Source organism: Coregonus clupeaformis, chromosome 8 (genome assembly GCF_020615455.1).
Source record: "Coregonus clupeaformis isolate EN_2021a chromosome 8, ASM2061545v1, whole genome shotgun sequence".
NCBI classification, from domain to species: domain Eukaryota; kingdom Metazoa; phylum Chordata; class Actinopteri; order Salmoniformes; family Salmonidae; genus Coregonus; species Coregonus clupeaformis.
Genome location: NC_059199.1, coordinates 45,363,021 through 45,379,355, shown reverse-complemented (window position 1 = coordinate 45,379,355; position 16,335 = coordinate 45,363,021). Strand labels below are relative to the sequence as shown.

The 16,335-nt window shown below is 44.5% G+C and overlaps 1 protein-coding gene across 6 annotated transcripts in view; it reads right to left on the bottom strand.

Annotated features, from left to right (window-relative positions):
• Positions 1–554: 554 nt before the first annotated feature.
• Positions 555–16,335, bottom strand: part of LOC121571817 (protein tyrosine phosphatase type IVA 3) — a 52,847-nt gene continuing 37,066 nt past the window's right edge. For all 6 annotated transcript variants that reach the window (XM_041883516.2, XM_041883519.2, XM_041883517.1 and 3 more), the window contains exons 4-6: positions 5,714–5,844; positions 1,417–1,491; positions 555–1,301 (exon numbers count right to left, since the gene is read on the bottom strand). In XM_041883516.2, the coding sequence (XP_041739450.1) occupies positions 1,184–1,301; positions 1,417–1,491; positions 5,714–5,844 (324 nt within the window). In that variant the 3' untranslated portion in view covers positions 555–1,183. The remainder of the gene's footprint in view (positions 1,302–1,416; positions 1,492–5,713; positions 5,845–16,335) is intronic.

The following is a 16,335-nucleotide window of genomic DNA, read 5'->3' as shown; positions in this document are numbered from 1 at the left end:
CAAGTGCACCCCACCCGTTCTCATCTGCAAGACCACCGAATATTAAAGCGAGAAAGTGGCATGACAAAAATATTACAGTAAACACATTTTCAGGGCATTGAAACAAGGGTCCTTGCTATCCGGGATCCTTGGGAAGACCAATTGACGTCACCCCATAGAGCTCGCCAGGTTGTAGAGTTACCTCTGGTTCGTTCAGCCATTCCTATGGGGAAAATTAATGGAGAAAGAATAGGGTTTTGGGATGAATGCCAAAAATAAGGTCAGAGGTTAAAACCAGGCTTAAGAGATTATGTTTTGTTCTATCAGTTAACATGACCTGTATAGATGAAGCCTTTGTGCTTTTTTTGATTACATAAATGCTTCAAAATTCACAAAAAGTGACATTAGCTGATTAAGATTATCTCATAGATCTTATACTTTGTGTTCTAAGCCTGTGTTTACCATAGACCTTATTTTCGGCGTTTATCCAAAAACCCAACAAAATGCCATTCATTTCCCCATAGGCTTTGTCCAACGAACCATGGCAGAGTTAATGGCTACAAAAAGACGCCATTACTATTTCTCTCTATTGAAATGTAAAATGGTAGGCAGTATGGGTTAGGGTAGGGACGTCCCAAGGATTCCGGATAGCATTAACCTTGGAACAAGGAGTGAACAGAAAACGTCCCAGTCCCCCTACTGAAGGCAGGGAGAGAAAGGGTAACTAGGCACAAACATTTTTCCCCCCATGATTCACATTGTTTTCATATTCATACAGCTAAAGCTGGCTCTCTTTCAGACAATGATTTGAGGCATTACCACCGTTTGGTAGCAAGGGGGCGTTGGAGGTACAATGACAAAGTCAACTGCAAGTCAAATCATTTGCAGCGAGGCACAAACCCATGGTGATGACGGCTATCAATGTGGCGAGTGTCAACGTCCTGTGCCACATCCACCATCCATTCCAAGCTCTTGGATAAAAAGTCTGATTCAAGGAGGGCCCCCTCAGTAAGAGCTGTCTTTAGGCACCAGGGAGACTCATCACACCCTTCCCTTGGTGGAGCTGCTTAGCTCAGTTCATGATTTATAATCTCATAGTTCAGTCACAAAGTGCATCGGCTGTGGACTCGTCCGTCGTCGTTATCCATTCGGGTCAGATCGATCAGGTGGCAGGCAGTTGATTGGCAGAGGGTGGAAATAGGGGTCACATGATGCAGCACTTGTTTTTGAAGATGTGTGGGTCTTTGTAGCGCAGTCTCTGTTTGGGGCGGTACTTCTCCAGGTAGGTCAGCTGCTTGCTGTTGATGGCCCCTCTGCGCTTCCTAGAAAGAAATACACATTTATATAAGGAATTGGCAACTTCTTCTCATTCTGAGAAATAAGCATCCTCTTATCCAGGTAAGCCACTTGAGGGAGGGAGGGGTGGGGGATACTCACTGTCTGATGAACTGGATGGCATCCTCATACTTCATCCCACTCTCGATCAGTGCCAGCGCCACCAGCACCGGAGCTCTGCCAAGACAGAACAAGCACAGCAGTCCCAGTCAAACTACTACTAGCTACATTACCTGCACTAACTGATATAGAAAGATGTCTCTCTTTCTTTGATTACTTTCCAGATGGGACGCAAAGGGTCCCTAAGCATAGCCTTGGGAAGTAGCGGGTGCTGAGGGTGGGACATAGAAAGGCAACTCCATGTTTGAAACAATCCCTATGTGCCTGTAGTTGGCTGTGTGTGTGTACACTGTCCCATGCACAACGTTCTCAAGCAGCACAATCCTTGCAAGGCATGGACAGAGACGTGTGCTTTCAGCCAGACAAGCTTCCACTTCCAGTAACCGGTTTAATCCACAAAAGCTTTAGTGCAACACTGCTTCCTAATAGGGCCAAAGGAAGGAGGCTCGTTCAGCCATAAACTGAGTTTTCTGGTCTTTTTAATGACGAGGGAGGTTAGAGATGTCTATGTTGCCACAAAAACATGGCAGTTAGCATAACTAGGGCAGACTATTCTGTGAACGTTTCAAAACATATCAATCTGCGGCCATCAAGGTTTTTACTGTTAGACACACAAATCCAAAACACTTTACCTAAACTGAAGCCTGCAACCCCCTTTTAGTGAGCCTCCCCTAATAGAAAAAGGGTACAAGTGCTGAAAGAGTGTTTCCCATCTGAAACAAATGAACATTTAAAAAAAGTCGGTCCAAGAAAACATTGGCACCCTTTCAAAAGCTGAGGCTAGCTCCTTGGGGAGGAGAAGACGTGCGTCAGAGATGGGGTTTCACCGCCCCCAAACCAGACCGCCAGGGGCCGGGGGCCCCTCCCCCCTACGTCACTGTGTTTTATGACTTTACCCCCACTACATTCTGTTGGGCTGTTTGTGTGTGTGTGGGTCTCCTACAGTATACACTTCAAGCAGCTACACTGTGTGTGTGTGTGTACGTGCGCACCACACACTCCAAGAAGAAGAATAGCAGCAGCCACACAGTGTGTATGTGTTTTACAGAAAGACTGATCAGTATAATACTGTCGTATTGTTCAAAAACGTGTCCCAGTTGGGAGGGCCAATAACTGTCCCAGTTGGGAGGGCCAATAACTGTCCCAGTTGGGAGGGCCAATAACTGTCCCAGTTGGGAGGGCCAATAACTGTCCCAGTTGGGAGGGCCAATAGCTGTCCCAGTTGGGCGGTTGCTAGCTACAACAGGTCACTTTCTCCCAGCTTCAGAGAGAAGGGCGGGAAAGATAGCCTATCCCTGCTGCAGACACTGAGGGGTGGATCCAGGGTCATCTCTAGTTATAATTCGCTCAGAGCTGGGCATCTGGGCTGCTGGGCTGGGGCCTGATGAACACTTTAAGGAACGGCATGGAACAGCAGATTCAATTATAGGGTATTAGCCCTCTCTCCACTCAGCTCCTCTCCAACTGGGGCTGGGCCTGATCCCAGCTAAAAGGTAATGGAAAGAACCCAGCGTATGCATGTTATAGAGGGAACCGCAAAATAAAATGCCTCCGAAAGCCTTCTTCCTTTTTAGTCTTCAGACTCCCCCGATGCCTCTAATACTGTGGGATTACTGCCTTACTGCGGCACCAAGGGGACGGTTGGTGTTGACTTTGGCCCAGAGCTAGCTAGCCCTCAGAGAGAGGGAGGGGTGGGGTCTGGGTCTACAGACATGGGTCTAGAGAGGGGGTTGAATTTGATGAGGTGGACACCACTGTTATCCAGTTCCCAGATCTGTTTGTGATTTCTTGTCCACTCCTTTGGTCATGTCACGCCAGCACAAACAGATCTGGGACCAGGCTACCTCACCGTGGCTGTGTAGTGGGAGGGTGGGTAAAACTCACTCTGAAGCTTTGAGCTAGAAGGATACTCGGTAAAGGGATGAACAAAGGGTGTGACAAAGGGTGTGTCCCAAATGGCACTATATAGTGTACAGGGAATAGGGTGCCATTTGGGATGCAACCAAAGAGGTGCCTATCCTTGAACCTGGAGAGGTGTCGGCAATGGAGGCTCCTCAGAGGAGGAAGGGGAGGACCTTCCTACTCAGTGATTTTTTAATGTTTTTTGGTGAAACATCCTTTTTAGATAAAACTATACTAAATATATTCACATCACCAAATAACTCATTAAAACACACTGTTTTGCAATAAAGGTCTACAGTAGCATCAACAGCACTCTCTGGGGTAGCACTATGGTGTAAGCCGAAGGACAGCTATTTTCCGTCCTCCTCTGGGTACATAGACTTCAATACAAACCTAGGAGGCTCATGGTTCTCACCCCCTTCCACAGAAATTATGACGACTTCTGGAGGACGTCCTCCAACCGATCAGAACTCTTGCAGCATGAACTGACATGTTGTCCACCCAATCAAAGGATCAGAGAATTAATCTAGTACTGAAAGCATAAGCTATAGCTAGCTAGCACTGCAGTGCATAAAAGAGAGAGAAAGACGATAGTTGAACAGTTTTGAACAAATGAATTTCTTCAAAAATTAAGAAGAAGCAGAGAGAAAGAGAGCTAGCTATATTTCGTTGTATTTTTGTCACTTACTCTTACTTGCAGCTAGCTAATTTAGCCTAATCAAATATCAAGCTCAAACAGAGGAATGCTAATTATGTTAGCTAGCTGGCTAAGACTATCCAACACTGGAACTCTTCCAAGTCAAGGTAAGCTTTCGGTTGTATTAATTTATTGCCACAGGGGCCCACCGGTGTAACTGCTAAACTGCTTGCTGTACACTGTACTGCATGATTGTAGCGGGTTTACTAACAAGTTATTTCTACTAGCTATGTTGGCTATGACGTTAGCTAATATGGTGACAACGATGTAGGCTGTGTGTAGTGGTTATGGTATGAAGGCTAGGTTGGAAAGGTTTTTTCGCCTGGTCACAGACAGCTGTTGTGTTGTGCACTGAAGTCCACAACTGAAGGGAAAAGGTGAGAGGAGGAGAGCGCGTAGATGCGAGAAGGAATTATACAACGAGCAAAGTGATGATGCTGTTCGTATGTGGCTGCTATGAAAGTGAACTGTGTGTGCAGGTGATCAGGGTGTATTCATTCCGCTGATTATATTGAAAAACCTTTCTTAAAACGGAAGCAAACAGAACGAAATGGGGATAAACCTACCTGAATTTGTCCAATAGAAACTCTTGTTTGCAACTGTTTGGACTAATGATTACAGCCTAGTTCAGCTAGATGCAGGCAAGAGTGTGCAAGGCGGTATTGAATGTGTCGGTCACCTTGATTACTCCAATTTGTCTCTCGACCTGTGCACCTACGTTATAAACTTTCATTCATAGGCTAGGTTGTAGCAACCTCATAATGGGTATAGGAAAATTTTTAGTATCATGTAGTAGCCTAAACCTATCGATATTACATTGAGCTGGATGAATGGAATATGAATGACAGTCATCCAATATGCTGTAATAAAAATAAGGCCCATATTATTATTTTTTTATCTTCCTCCCTAATCTTAAACAGCACCGACTGCCACTGGGTATCGGGTACAGTGAGAATGAGCCCCCCTTAACCCAGGTTTAACCAACTGACTGTCAGATTAACTTGGTAAACACTGTGCAAAGTTCAGTCTTTGCAGTGACAGTCAACACAACCTCTTTGGATCCTGTTCCCCGTGATACCTTGATCAACAATGCCCCCTTGATCTGATTATAGGCAATGACAGGCATGATGACTCAAACACTGTTGTCCATTCACATCAAATTAAATGGACTACTTCATTTTTCACCGACTGTCTCCCCTATATGTCCCAGGTGTAAAGGTACAGTCTGGGATTAGTGAATCTGTTCAATGGTCATTTTCGGATGTAAGTAAACAAAGTATCCCTTACATGCCCAGTCCAGCCACACAGTGCACAGTAATCCGAGTATCCAACTGGACCCCTACTGAGTATCCTTCTGGACCCCTACAGAGTATCCAGCTGGACCCCTACAGAGTATCCAGCTGGACCCCTACAGAGTATTCTACTGGTCCCCTAAAGAGTATCCTTCTGGTCGCCTACAAAGTATCCTACTGGTCCCCTACAGGATATCCTACTGGTTCCCTACAAAGTATGCTACTAGTCCCCTACAGAGTATCTGTAATATTAATATATGCCTTTTTTTATCCAAAGCGACTTACAGTCATGCGTGCATACATTTTACGTATGGTCGGTCCCGGGAATCGAACCCACTATCCTGGCGTTGCAAGCACCATGCTCTACCAACTGAGCTGGTCCCCTCACCTGCCCAGTCCAGCCACACAGTGCACGGCCACGCAGCAGCCCGGATCTTCCAGGAAACGAGACCTTAGCAGACTCAGCCAGTCCTCCACCACCTTCGAGGGAGGGGGCGCACCATCGTCAAACTGCCAGTCCTGGGGAGAGACGGAGAAAGAGTGTTAGACTGAGGCCTTAGGTTTCAACAACGCATGATACTCCCGGGAACTAGTATGGTTTGGAATCTTATACATATTGTTTTGTAATGTTGTGTTGACTGTACTGTAAGTGTTCTTTGTTGTAATTTTTGAAACTTCACATACGTATAAAGTCGTGTGAAATTAAATGACAGACGACCACAGTGGTGGAAACATTGGTTTGTATGCCACTGCAACGCCAAGCACAGCACACCTATCAATAAACAGAAGGAGCAGGCATCCTTTCATCTTTTGATTCAACACAGGGTAGGGTGGCCTCATTTTGAGGTTGTGTGAGTGAGCCATAGCCCCTCTATAGATATCTATATGTTAGAGCCAGTTCACCCTATCAGCAGCCTCCAGTCTAAGTCACACATGGTTTATGGCACAGATTTGATTTAGCTGCCTGGGGACACAGGGGTACAATACAGATGCAGATACACAGCCAGGCACGTACATATGTACAAACACACACACACACGACGCAGGAGTCAGGAGGGTAGTGACGAGATAGGTGAGTGCCAGTCAGTCAGTGATTAGAGGCTTACTCACAGCAGCCCAGTGATGCGCCATGAATACTGATCAGCCATAGTGGTATGGACCCAGGGCCTGTTGATCTCCAGTCACACACTATCTCCAGGGAGGAAGGGACAAAACTGGCTGTCTGGGGAGCTTTTATAATGCACCACTGGCTCATACCTCTTAACAATAGACCCACGTAGCTACAACAAATACACAATGCAACCACACACAGAGACACTTGCAGGCTAGAATTACACACACACACACACAGAGCCATGTACAAGAACAAACGGGAATTAGAACAAAACAGTACACACACAAACACAATTTGGCTTCAGCAGGTATCTGTCGTTTACAGTAAACAGTGTGGAATTACCACAGTAACACCTTCTGAGAGAGGAGGGAGAGACAGATAGCCTCATCACACCACTGGACTCAGGAAAGCCCACAAATACATGCACACAGATGGACGCACGCACAAACTCAATCAGCCACTACCACAACAGGCTATTCATTTGCCTGGGCTGTGTCTTATACTGTTTTCCTGGGGTCTTAGCATAAGCTCCTGAAGGTTAAATATTTGCAGTGTAGTACATGTTGTAAGCTGCTGCATGATGTTGGCTGAGGTAATGTGGGCTATGTCAACAGGGCGGGAACAACAGCAGCACTGGCCTACTTCGGGAACGAGGTATGGGCGCGCGGTTCCGTTCAATGTGACCTCTGAATGCTTTTTAGAATGTCAAGATGACCTGCAACAATACCATGCCCTCAACACACACACACACACACACAATACATCACTGTTCACTCATTAGGTATACCATTATGAGGTTCTAGCTTTGAAAGCCTGTAGCCAAAGCAACTCACTGCATCAGAGCGACAGTGGAGAGGAGACACCGGATAAACAAATCACTACAGATTTCCAATCAATTCCTAGTTAACGGTGATATCCCCATCCAGTTGACAAACATCCCCCATTTTACATTACAAAAAGTTATTCAACAGTTGAAGCAGCCTTTAATAATAACAGCCATCCTCCCAGGGCTATGATAACAGAGTACAGCTCTATCCGTATGTCTGGTCCTATAGCTTCATTGTTGTTGATATTTTGTGCCACTGGATAGCAGGGTTGGGGTCAATTCCAATTTCATTCCAGTAAATTCAGGAAGTACACTGAAATTCCAATTCTCCTAGCTTTTCAATTAGGAAAATGTGGAATTGGGTTTCTGACTCCAACCCTGCTAGACAGCTGATGGTTTGATCGAGTACAAGCCCTTTAACTAGATCTCTCCAGATTTCCCCTATATCACTAAGGAAACAGAGGAAGGGGAGAGGAGAGGTAGGCCACGCCCTCCCAGGCACTCACTTCTGTTTTTCAGGACTCTGGAGAGCTAGTACCAATTGCCATGATCCTCAATGTTTTCCAGCGCTCTGGCAGAAAGCTAAGTTTACAGCAGTCCATGGTCTTGTGCTTACATAACAGCATACCTTGTATATCTCTCCTTTCATAACCACACTATTCACTGAGAGAAAGAGAGTGAGAAAAATAAGAGTGAAAGAGCGAGTGAAAGAGAGAGAAAATAGAAAAAGAAAGGAACACATTTAATGGAGGAGGCCACGCAGGGTAACCAGGCTCTGCAGCTGCCATGGCAACAAAGGAACGTTGATGTACTGGTAATCAGAAAAACGTGTCTTCAAGTTCAGTTACAGATACTGGTGTGTGTGTGTGTGTGTGTTTGTTTAGGGGTGACCCAGATAAGTCTTTGAAAGGGTGTTGGCTGCTTTCAGGTTGTTGGGTGTATATCAGTATGTGTGTGTGCGTGTGTGTTTACGAGCATATAAGAACCAGGCATGCTCTTCCAGGAATTGGCCCCCAGCCCCATTGCCCTCCTCTGAACACAGAACAGTCTGTTTGATAACACTCTGCCCCCTCCTTCCTGCCCTGGTCATGTCCTTAGTGGAAATAGTCAGTGGAGTCAAACAAACTTAACCAAAGAATGACGAAAATCACAAAATACCAAAGGAAAATGTGGCAGCACCCATGATTCAGCACTGCTAAATGGACAGTGTCTTAGCACAGGTAGGCATAGACAGGTTGGTTGTTTAGCAACAAAACCGACGTGTGTGCAACTATGGGGCAAACCAGACAGGGTTGGCTTAGACTGCTGACAACATGTAAACTATATTTCTTTTAGAATGTTTATTGAAAACATAAATACATTTGCACAATGAGCACTTGTTGTCTCTCACATACATCGTTAGAGTTCTTGGTTAGCTAGCAGATTTCTGCCATATTAGCATTGACATCAGTCAAAACACCTCAAAACAAGACATGGCATCAAGAACAAGATAAAACTAGCTGAAACGAGCCACCAACAATTCCCCACATGGCAGTTTCTTGTCATTGTTGCTAGCTATCTGGCCATCCAGAACCACAACAACACACGGACTTCTGCCCCAATGAAGCGGCGCATCATTTTCGTGACGTTGTCAGCTAACCCGTCTATAGTGGAGCTCTGTGGCGTGGCGCTGAATGGACAGCGCCTTCGTCTAGTAGCCAGCTACAGTGAGGGAAAATAGTATTTGATCCCCTGCTGATTTTGTACGTTTGCCCACTGACAAAGAAATGATCAGTCTATAATTTTAATGGTAGGTTTATTTGAACAGTGAGAGACAAAAAAATCCAGAAAAACGCATGTCAAAAATGTTATGAATTGATTTGCATTTTAATGAGGGAAATAAGTATTTTACCTCCTCAATCAGAAAGATTTCTGGCTCCCAGGTGTCTTTTATACAGGTAACGAGCTGAGATTAGCAGCACACTCTTAAAGGGAGTGCTCCTAATCTCAGCTTGTTACCTGTATAAAAGACACCTGTCCACAGAAGCAATCAATCAATCAGATTCCAAACTCTCCACCATGGCCAAGACCAAAGAGCTCTCCAAGGATGTCAGGGACAAGATTGTAGACCTACACAAGGTTGGAATGGGCTACAAGACCATCGCCAAGCAGCTTGGTGAGAAGGTGACAACAATTGGTGCGATTATTCGCAAATGGAAGAAACACAAAATAACTGTCAATCTCCCTCGGCCTGGGGCTCCATGCAAGATCTCACCTCGCGGAGTTGCAATGATCATGAGAACGGTGAGGAATCAGCCCAGAACTACACGGGAGGATCTTGTCAGTGATCTGAGCTGGGACCATAGTCACCAAGAAAACAATTGGTAACACACTACGCCGTGAAGGACTGAAATCCTGCAGCGCCTGCAAGGTCCCCCTGCTCAAGAAAGCACATACAGTGGGGAGAACAAGTATTTGATACACTGCCAATTTTGCAGGTTTTCCTACTTACAAAGCATGTAGAGGTCTGTAATTTTTATCATAGGTACACTTCAACTGTGAGAGACGGAATCTAAAACAAAAATCCAGAAAATCACATTGTATGATTTTTAAGTAATTCATTTGTATTTTATTGCATGACATAAGTATTTGATCACCTACCAACCAGTAAGAATTCCGGCTCTCACAGACCTGTTAGTTTTTCTTTAAGAAGCCCTCCTGTTCTCCACTCATTACCTGTATTAACTGTACCTGTTTGAACTCGTTACCTGTATAAAAGACACCTGTCCACACACTCAATCAAACAGACTCCAACCTCTCCACAATGGCCAAGACCAGAGAGCTGTCTAAGGACATCAGGGATACAATTGTAGACCTGCACAAGGCTGGGATGGGCTACAGGACAATAGGCAAGCAGCTTGGTGAGAAGGCAACAACTGTTGGCGCAATTATTAGAAAATGGAAGAAGTTTAAGATGACGGTCAATCACCCTCGGTCTGGGGCTCCATGCAAGATCTCACCTCATGGGGCATCAATGATCATGAGGAAGGTGAGGGATCAGCCCAGAACTACACGGCAGGACCTGTTCAATGACCTGAAGAGAGCTGGGACCACAGTCTCAAAGAAAACCATTAGTAACACACTACGCCGTCATGGATTAAAATCCTGCAGCGCACGCAAGGTCCCCCTGCTCAAGCCAGCGCATGTCCAGGCCCGTCTGAAGTTTGCCAATGACCATCTGGATGATCCAGAGGAGGAATGGGAGAAGGTCATGTGGTCTGATGAGACAAAAATATAGCTTTTTGGTCTAAACTCCACTCGCCGTGTTTGGAGGAAGAAGAAGGATGAGTACAACCCCAAGAACACCATCCCAACCGTGAAGCATGGAGGTGGAAACTTCATTCTTTGGGGATGCTTTTCTGCAAAGGGGACAGGACGACTGCACCGTATTGAGGGGAGGATGGATGGGGCCATGTATCGCGAGATCTTGGCCAACAACCTCCTTCCCTCAGTAAGAGCATTGAAGATGGGTCGTGGCTGGGTCTTCCAGCATGACAACGACCCGAAACACACAGCCAGGGCAACTAAGGAGTGGCTCCGTAAGAAGCATCTCAAGGTCCTGGAGTGGCCTAGCCAGTCTCCAGACCTGAACCCGATAGAAAATCTTTGGAGGGAGCTGAAAGTCCGTATTGCCCAGCGACAGCCCCGAAACCTGAAGGATCTGGAGAAGGTCTGTATGGAGGAGTGGGCCAAAATCCCTGCTGCAGTGTGTGCAAACCTGGTCAAGACCTACAGGAAACGTATGATCTCTGTAATTGCAAACAAAGGTTTCTGTACCAAATATTAAGTTCTGCTTTTATGATGTATCAAATACTTACAGTGGGGGAAAAAAGTATTTAGTCAGCCACCAATTGTGCAAGTTCTCCCACTTTAAAATATGAGAGAGGCCTGTAATTTTCATCATAGGTACACGTCAACTATGACAGACAAAATGAAAGAAAAGAAAATCCAGAAAATCACATTGTAGGATTTTTTATGAATTTATTTGCAAATTATGGTGGAAAATAAGTATTTGGTCAATAACAAAAGTTTCTCAATACTTTGTTATATACCCTTTGTTGGCAATGACACAGGTCAAACGTTTTCTGTAAGTCTTCACAAGGTTTTCACACACTGTTGCTGGTATTTTGGCCCATTCCTCCATGCAGATCTCCTCTAGAGCAGTGATGTTTTGGGGCTGTCGCTGGGCAACACAGACTTTCAACTCCCTCCAAAGATTTTCTATGGGGTTGAGATCTGGAGACTGGCTAGGCCACTCCAGGACCTTGAAATGCTTCTTACGAAGCCACTCCTTCGTTGGCCGGGCGGTGTGTTTGGGATCATTGTCATGCTGAAAGACCCAGCCACGTTTCATCTTCAATGCCCTTGCTGATGGAAGGAGGTTTTCACTCAAAATCTCACAATACATGGCCCCATTCATTCTTTCCTTTACACGGATCAGTCGTCCTGGTCCCTTTGCAGAAAAACAGCCCCAAAGCATGATGTTTCCACCCCCATGCTTCACAGTAGGTATGGTGTTCTTTGGATGCAACTCAGCATTCTTTGTCCTCCAAACACGACGAGTTGAGTTTTTACCAAAAAGTTCTATTTTGGTTTCATCTGACCATATGACATTCTCCCAATCCTCTTCTGGATCATCCAAATGCACTCTAGCAAACTTCAGACGGGCCTGGACATGTACTGGCTTAAGCAGGGGGACACGTCTGTCACTGCAGGATTTGAGTCCCTGGCGGTGTAGTGTGTTACTGATGGTAGGCTTTGTTACTTTGGTCCCAGCTCTCTGCAGGTCATTCACTAGGTCCCCCTGTGTGATTCTGGGATTTTTGCTCACCGTTCTTGTGATCATTTTGACCCCACGGGGTGAGATCTTGCGTGGAGCCCCAGATCGAGGGAGATTATCAGTGGTCTTGTATGTCTTCCATTTCCTAATAATTGCTCCCACAGTTGATTTCTTCAAACCAAGCTGCTTACCTATTGCAGATTCAGTCTTCCCAGCCTGGTGCAGGTCTACAATTTTGTTTCTGGTGTCCTTTGACAGCTCTTTGATCTTGGCCATATTGGAGTTTGGAGTGTGACTGTTTGAGGTTGTGGACAGGTGTCTTTTATACTGATAACAAGTTCAAACAGGTGCCATTAATACAGGTAACGAGTGGAGGACAGAGGAGCCTCTTAAAGAAGAAGTTAGAGGTCTGTGAGAGCCAGAAATCTTGCTTGTTTGTAGGTGACCAAATACTTATTTTCCACCTACAATGTGATTTTCTGGATTTTTTTCTCTCAATTTGGCTGTCATAGTTGACGTGTACCTATGATGAAAATTACAGGCCTCTCTCATCTTTTTAAGTGGGAGGACTTGCACAATTGGTGGCTGACTAAATACTTTTTCCCCCACTGTATGTCATGCAATAAAATGCAAATTAATTACTTAAAAATCATACAATGTGATTTTCTGGATTTTTGTTTTAGATTCTGTCTCTCACAGTTGAAGTGTACCTATGATAAAAATGACAGACCTCTACATGCTTTGTCAGTAGGAAAACATGCAAAATCGGCAGTGTATCAAATACTTGATCTCCCCACCAGTGGCGGCTCCTGAAAAAATTCTCAGGAGGGGCAATTTTTCTGATGATTTAGGTGACCTACACACATTTAAAAAAAAGATATGTCCAGCAACAACATGAAGACAGGGGCAGCATATAAGTCAATACCAGAAGCATTTATTGACTGATCTCAAAAGTGTTGGCTTACCAGGGTTGGTGGAGCCCTCAGTTTCATCTTTGCCTCGCAAAGCTAACTCAAACACTCCGCAAAACTTCACACACTGGATTAGCCGGCTGAGGATGTGGCGGTTCTTGCTAATGTCGTAGTAAATATATTTGTTATAGTGAATATGGAATATGATATGTTGAGTAAAATGTTGTGCTAAGATCTATTTAGGTCAGGAGCTGGTTATAAGTTCTGTTCCTATCCAATAACAATGGACAAAAGGGTCCTATCTTGTCAGCCTTGTCAGCAGGTGGCCAAGGACAACACCCACGCCATAGGCCTCTCAGTTCTTCCAACTCACGAGTTCTTGCTCTGAGGACACACACACACACAAACACACACACACACACACACATCATCACTGTTAAACACACACACACACACACACACATCATCACTGTTAAACACACACACACACACACACAAAAATCCCCTCTCTTAGGCTGAACATTTGAAGACAGAGAACCCGACTCAGAGCCAATGCAACAGTGACAGTAGCCTGGAGGTGACCTCGCCCAACTCATCAGGACCAATCAGAAGATCAGAACTACTAGATTGAACCTACTTCATTTATTGCATAAAATGTCTGCACACAATGTTTCGGGGCTCTCTTCAGATAATAATAATAATAATAATAATAATAATAATAATAATATGCCATTTAGCAGACGCTTTTATCCAAAGCGACTTACAGTCATGCGTGCATACATTTTTGTGTATGGGTGGTCCCGGGGATCGAACCCACTACCTTGGCGTTACAAGCACCATGCTCTACCAGCTGAGCTACAGAAAGTGGATACTCATGGATGCGCATTGCAATTGTAAAATGTCAACACAATTGGAGACACCACGTCATTTTTGGAGACATGTTATTGACAGTAAACTATTGTAGATGCGACTGCTAACTAAATAAAACATTTTAGCTGGCTAGCTAATCATCTTAGCTAAATGTGGGGCAAACAATTCAGTTATTTACCGTTAATTTGAGGGATTGGGGTGAAATAAATCGAGTTACATAGTGATACTTTACGATATACTGTATTGACAATATCGCAATATTTTAGCGCTAGTTGGCTGTACCTGCACCAAAACACCATTATTGTTCCTTCATAGCTTGTTCTCAATCTTTTCACATTGGGAGCCAATTAGTTTTCAGCACTTTTATTTCCATGACTGATCAAAACTCGTTCTCATGGCTTTCTGATCCCTCTGCAACAGACATATGGTGCGCAATAAAATCACAGTATCGAATCGCAATACGTATAGAATCATGAGACTCGCAATGCTGATGCATATATCTTATCGTGAGGTTCCTGGCAATTCCCAGCCCAAGTTCATTTGCCACAACAAATCTCTTCGCTAGCAAACGCTAATATTTTGGTAAGTGATGCAAATAGTGAACTATGTAGGGCCAGGATGTAAAATATATGTAGCTGCAGCAATTTCTCTTATCTGATATGGTAAGTAATGGGGCTTAATTTATAGCTCCCTAAGAGTTTGACGAACGGGTCCGTGAACGCGATTCCAGATATATTTACCTCTGAATAAACTGCCTTTATTACACCATATCCACATCCAGTAAACTTGTGATTATCAACACTAACCTCATCGTTGTGGCGGCGGACAGCTAGCCTGTATCCCTCGTCATCCAGTTGAGTGAGTGGCAATGTCTTTTTTCGTTCGTACCAATTTTTGGAAAATCCTCGGGTGTAGGACTTTCCGCCTTTAGTAGAAACCTGTTGAATTATTAAATTTGGTCTGGGAGGTCCTAATTGTTTCGTTGCCAATTTATCTTCATTTGTTCGCCGACAAAAAGGAACTTCTTTCAAAGACACAATCGAGTTGGACTGAAGCCTAGCCATTTTGATAGTAGTAGTGAATTGATTGAGGCTGCTACCTGGTCTTTTCTTAGTTACGTTCATTCGTGGTTACGTTATGTATGACGAAAGCGCGTAAGTGCAAGCCCACAGACACCCATAGAGAATGTATTGAAAGCTTTGAAATGTGAAACAAATAGATTTTACATGACAGGCTATGAGAGACTTCTGGGCGATTTTCAACCTGACTGAAATCGCCCAAAAAACGGGCGGGGCCATTTGAAGCACGACTTTAGCCTGATTTGACATTTAGTGGCTGTCAGATCAGACGTGAACACTGATAACTGCTGTTGCCGTGATATAATTTTTTTATAAATTTATAATTTTTTTAATTATTTTTTATTTTTTTATTTTTTTATAATTGATTAGAAAAAAAATCCCTTCCTTTTCCCGTTTGGCAGTGCGTCGCCCATATCGCCCTATTGAACAAGCCGTCCCTGCTCCCCACTGTATACAGGTTCGTCTGAAGTTTGCCAATGAACATCTGAATGATTCAGAGGAGAACTGGGTGAAAGTGTTGTGGTCAGATGAGACCAAAATCGAGCTCTTTGGCATCAACTCAACTCGCCGTGTTTGGAGGAGGAGGAATGCTGCCTATGACCCCAAGAACACCATCCCCACCGTCAAACATGGAGGTGGAAACATTATTCTTTGGGGGTGTTTTTCTGCTAAGGGGACAGGACAACTTCACCGCATCAAAGGGACGATGGACGGGGCCATGTACTGTCAAATCTTGGGTGAGAACCTCCTTCCCTCAGCCAGGGCATTGAAAATGGGTCGTGGATGGGTATTCCAGCATGACAATGACCCAAAACACACGGCCAAGGCAACAAAGGAGTGGCTCAAGAAGAAGCACATTAAGGTCCTGGAGTGGCCTAGCCAGTCTCCAGACCTTAATCCCATAGAACATCTGTGGAGGGAGCTGAAGGTTTGAGTTGCCAAACGTCAGCCTCGAAACCTTAATGACTTGGAGAAGATCTGCAAAGAGGAGTGGAACAAAATCCCTCCTGAGATGTGTGCAAACCTGGTGGCCAACTACAAGAAACATCTGACCTCTGTGATTGCCAACAAGGGTTTTGCCACCAAGTACTAAGTCATGTTTTGCAGAGGGGTCAAATACTTATTTCCCTCATTAAAATGGAAATCAATTCATAACATTTTTGACGTGTTTTTCTGGATTTTTTTTGTTGTTATTCTGCCGCTCACTGTTGAAATAAACCTACCATTAAAATTATGGACTGATCATGTCTTTGTCAGTGGGCAAACGTACCAAATCAGCAGGGGATCAAATATTTTTTTCCCTCACTGCATAAAAGTATTCCTTTTGTGGGCAGTTAAACATTTTTTGGGGCACAGTTAAGTAGCCTACAATGTGTATATGAAAATCATAA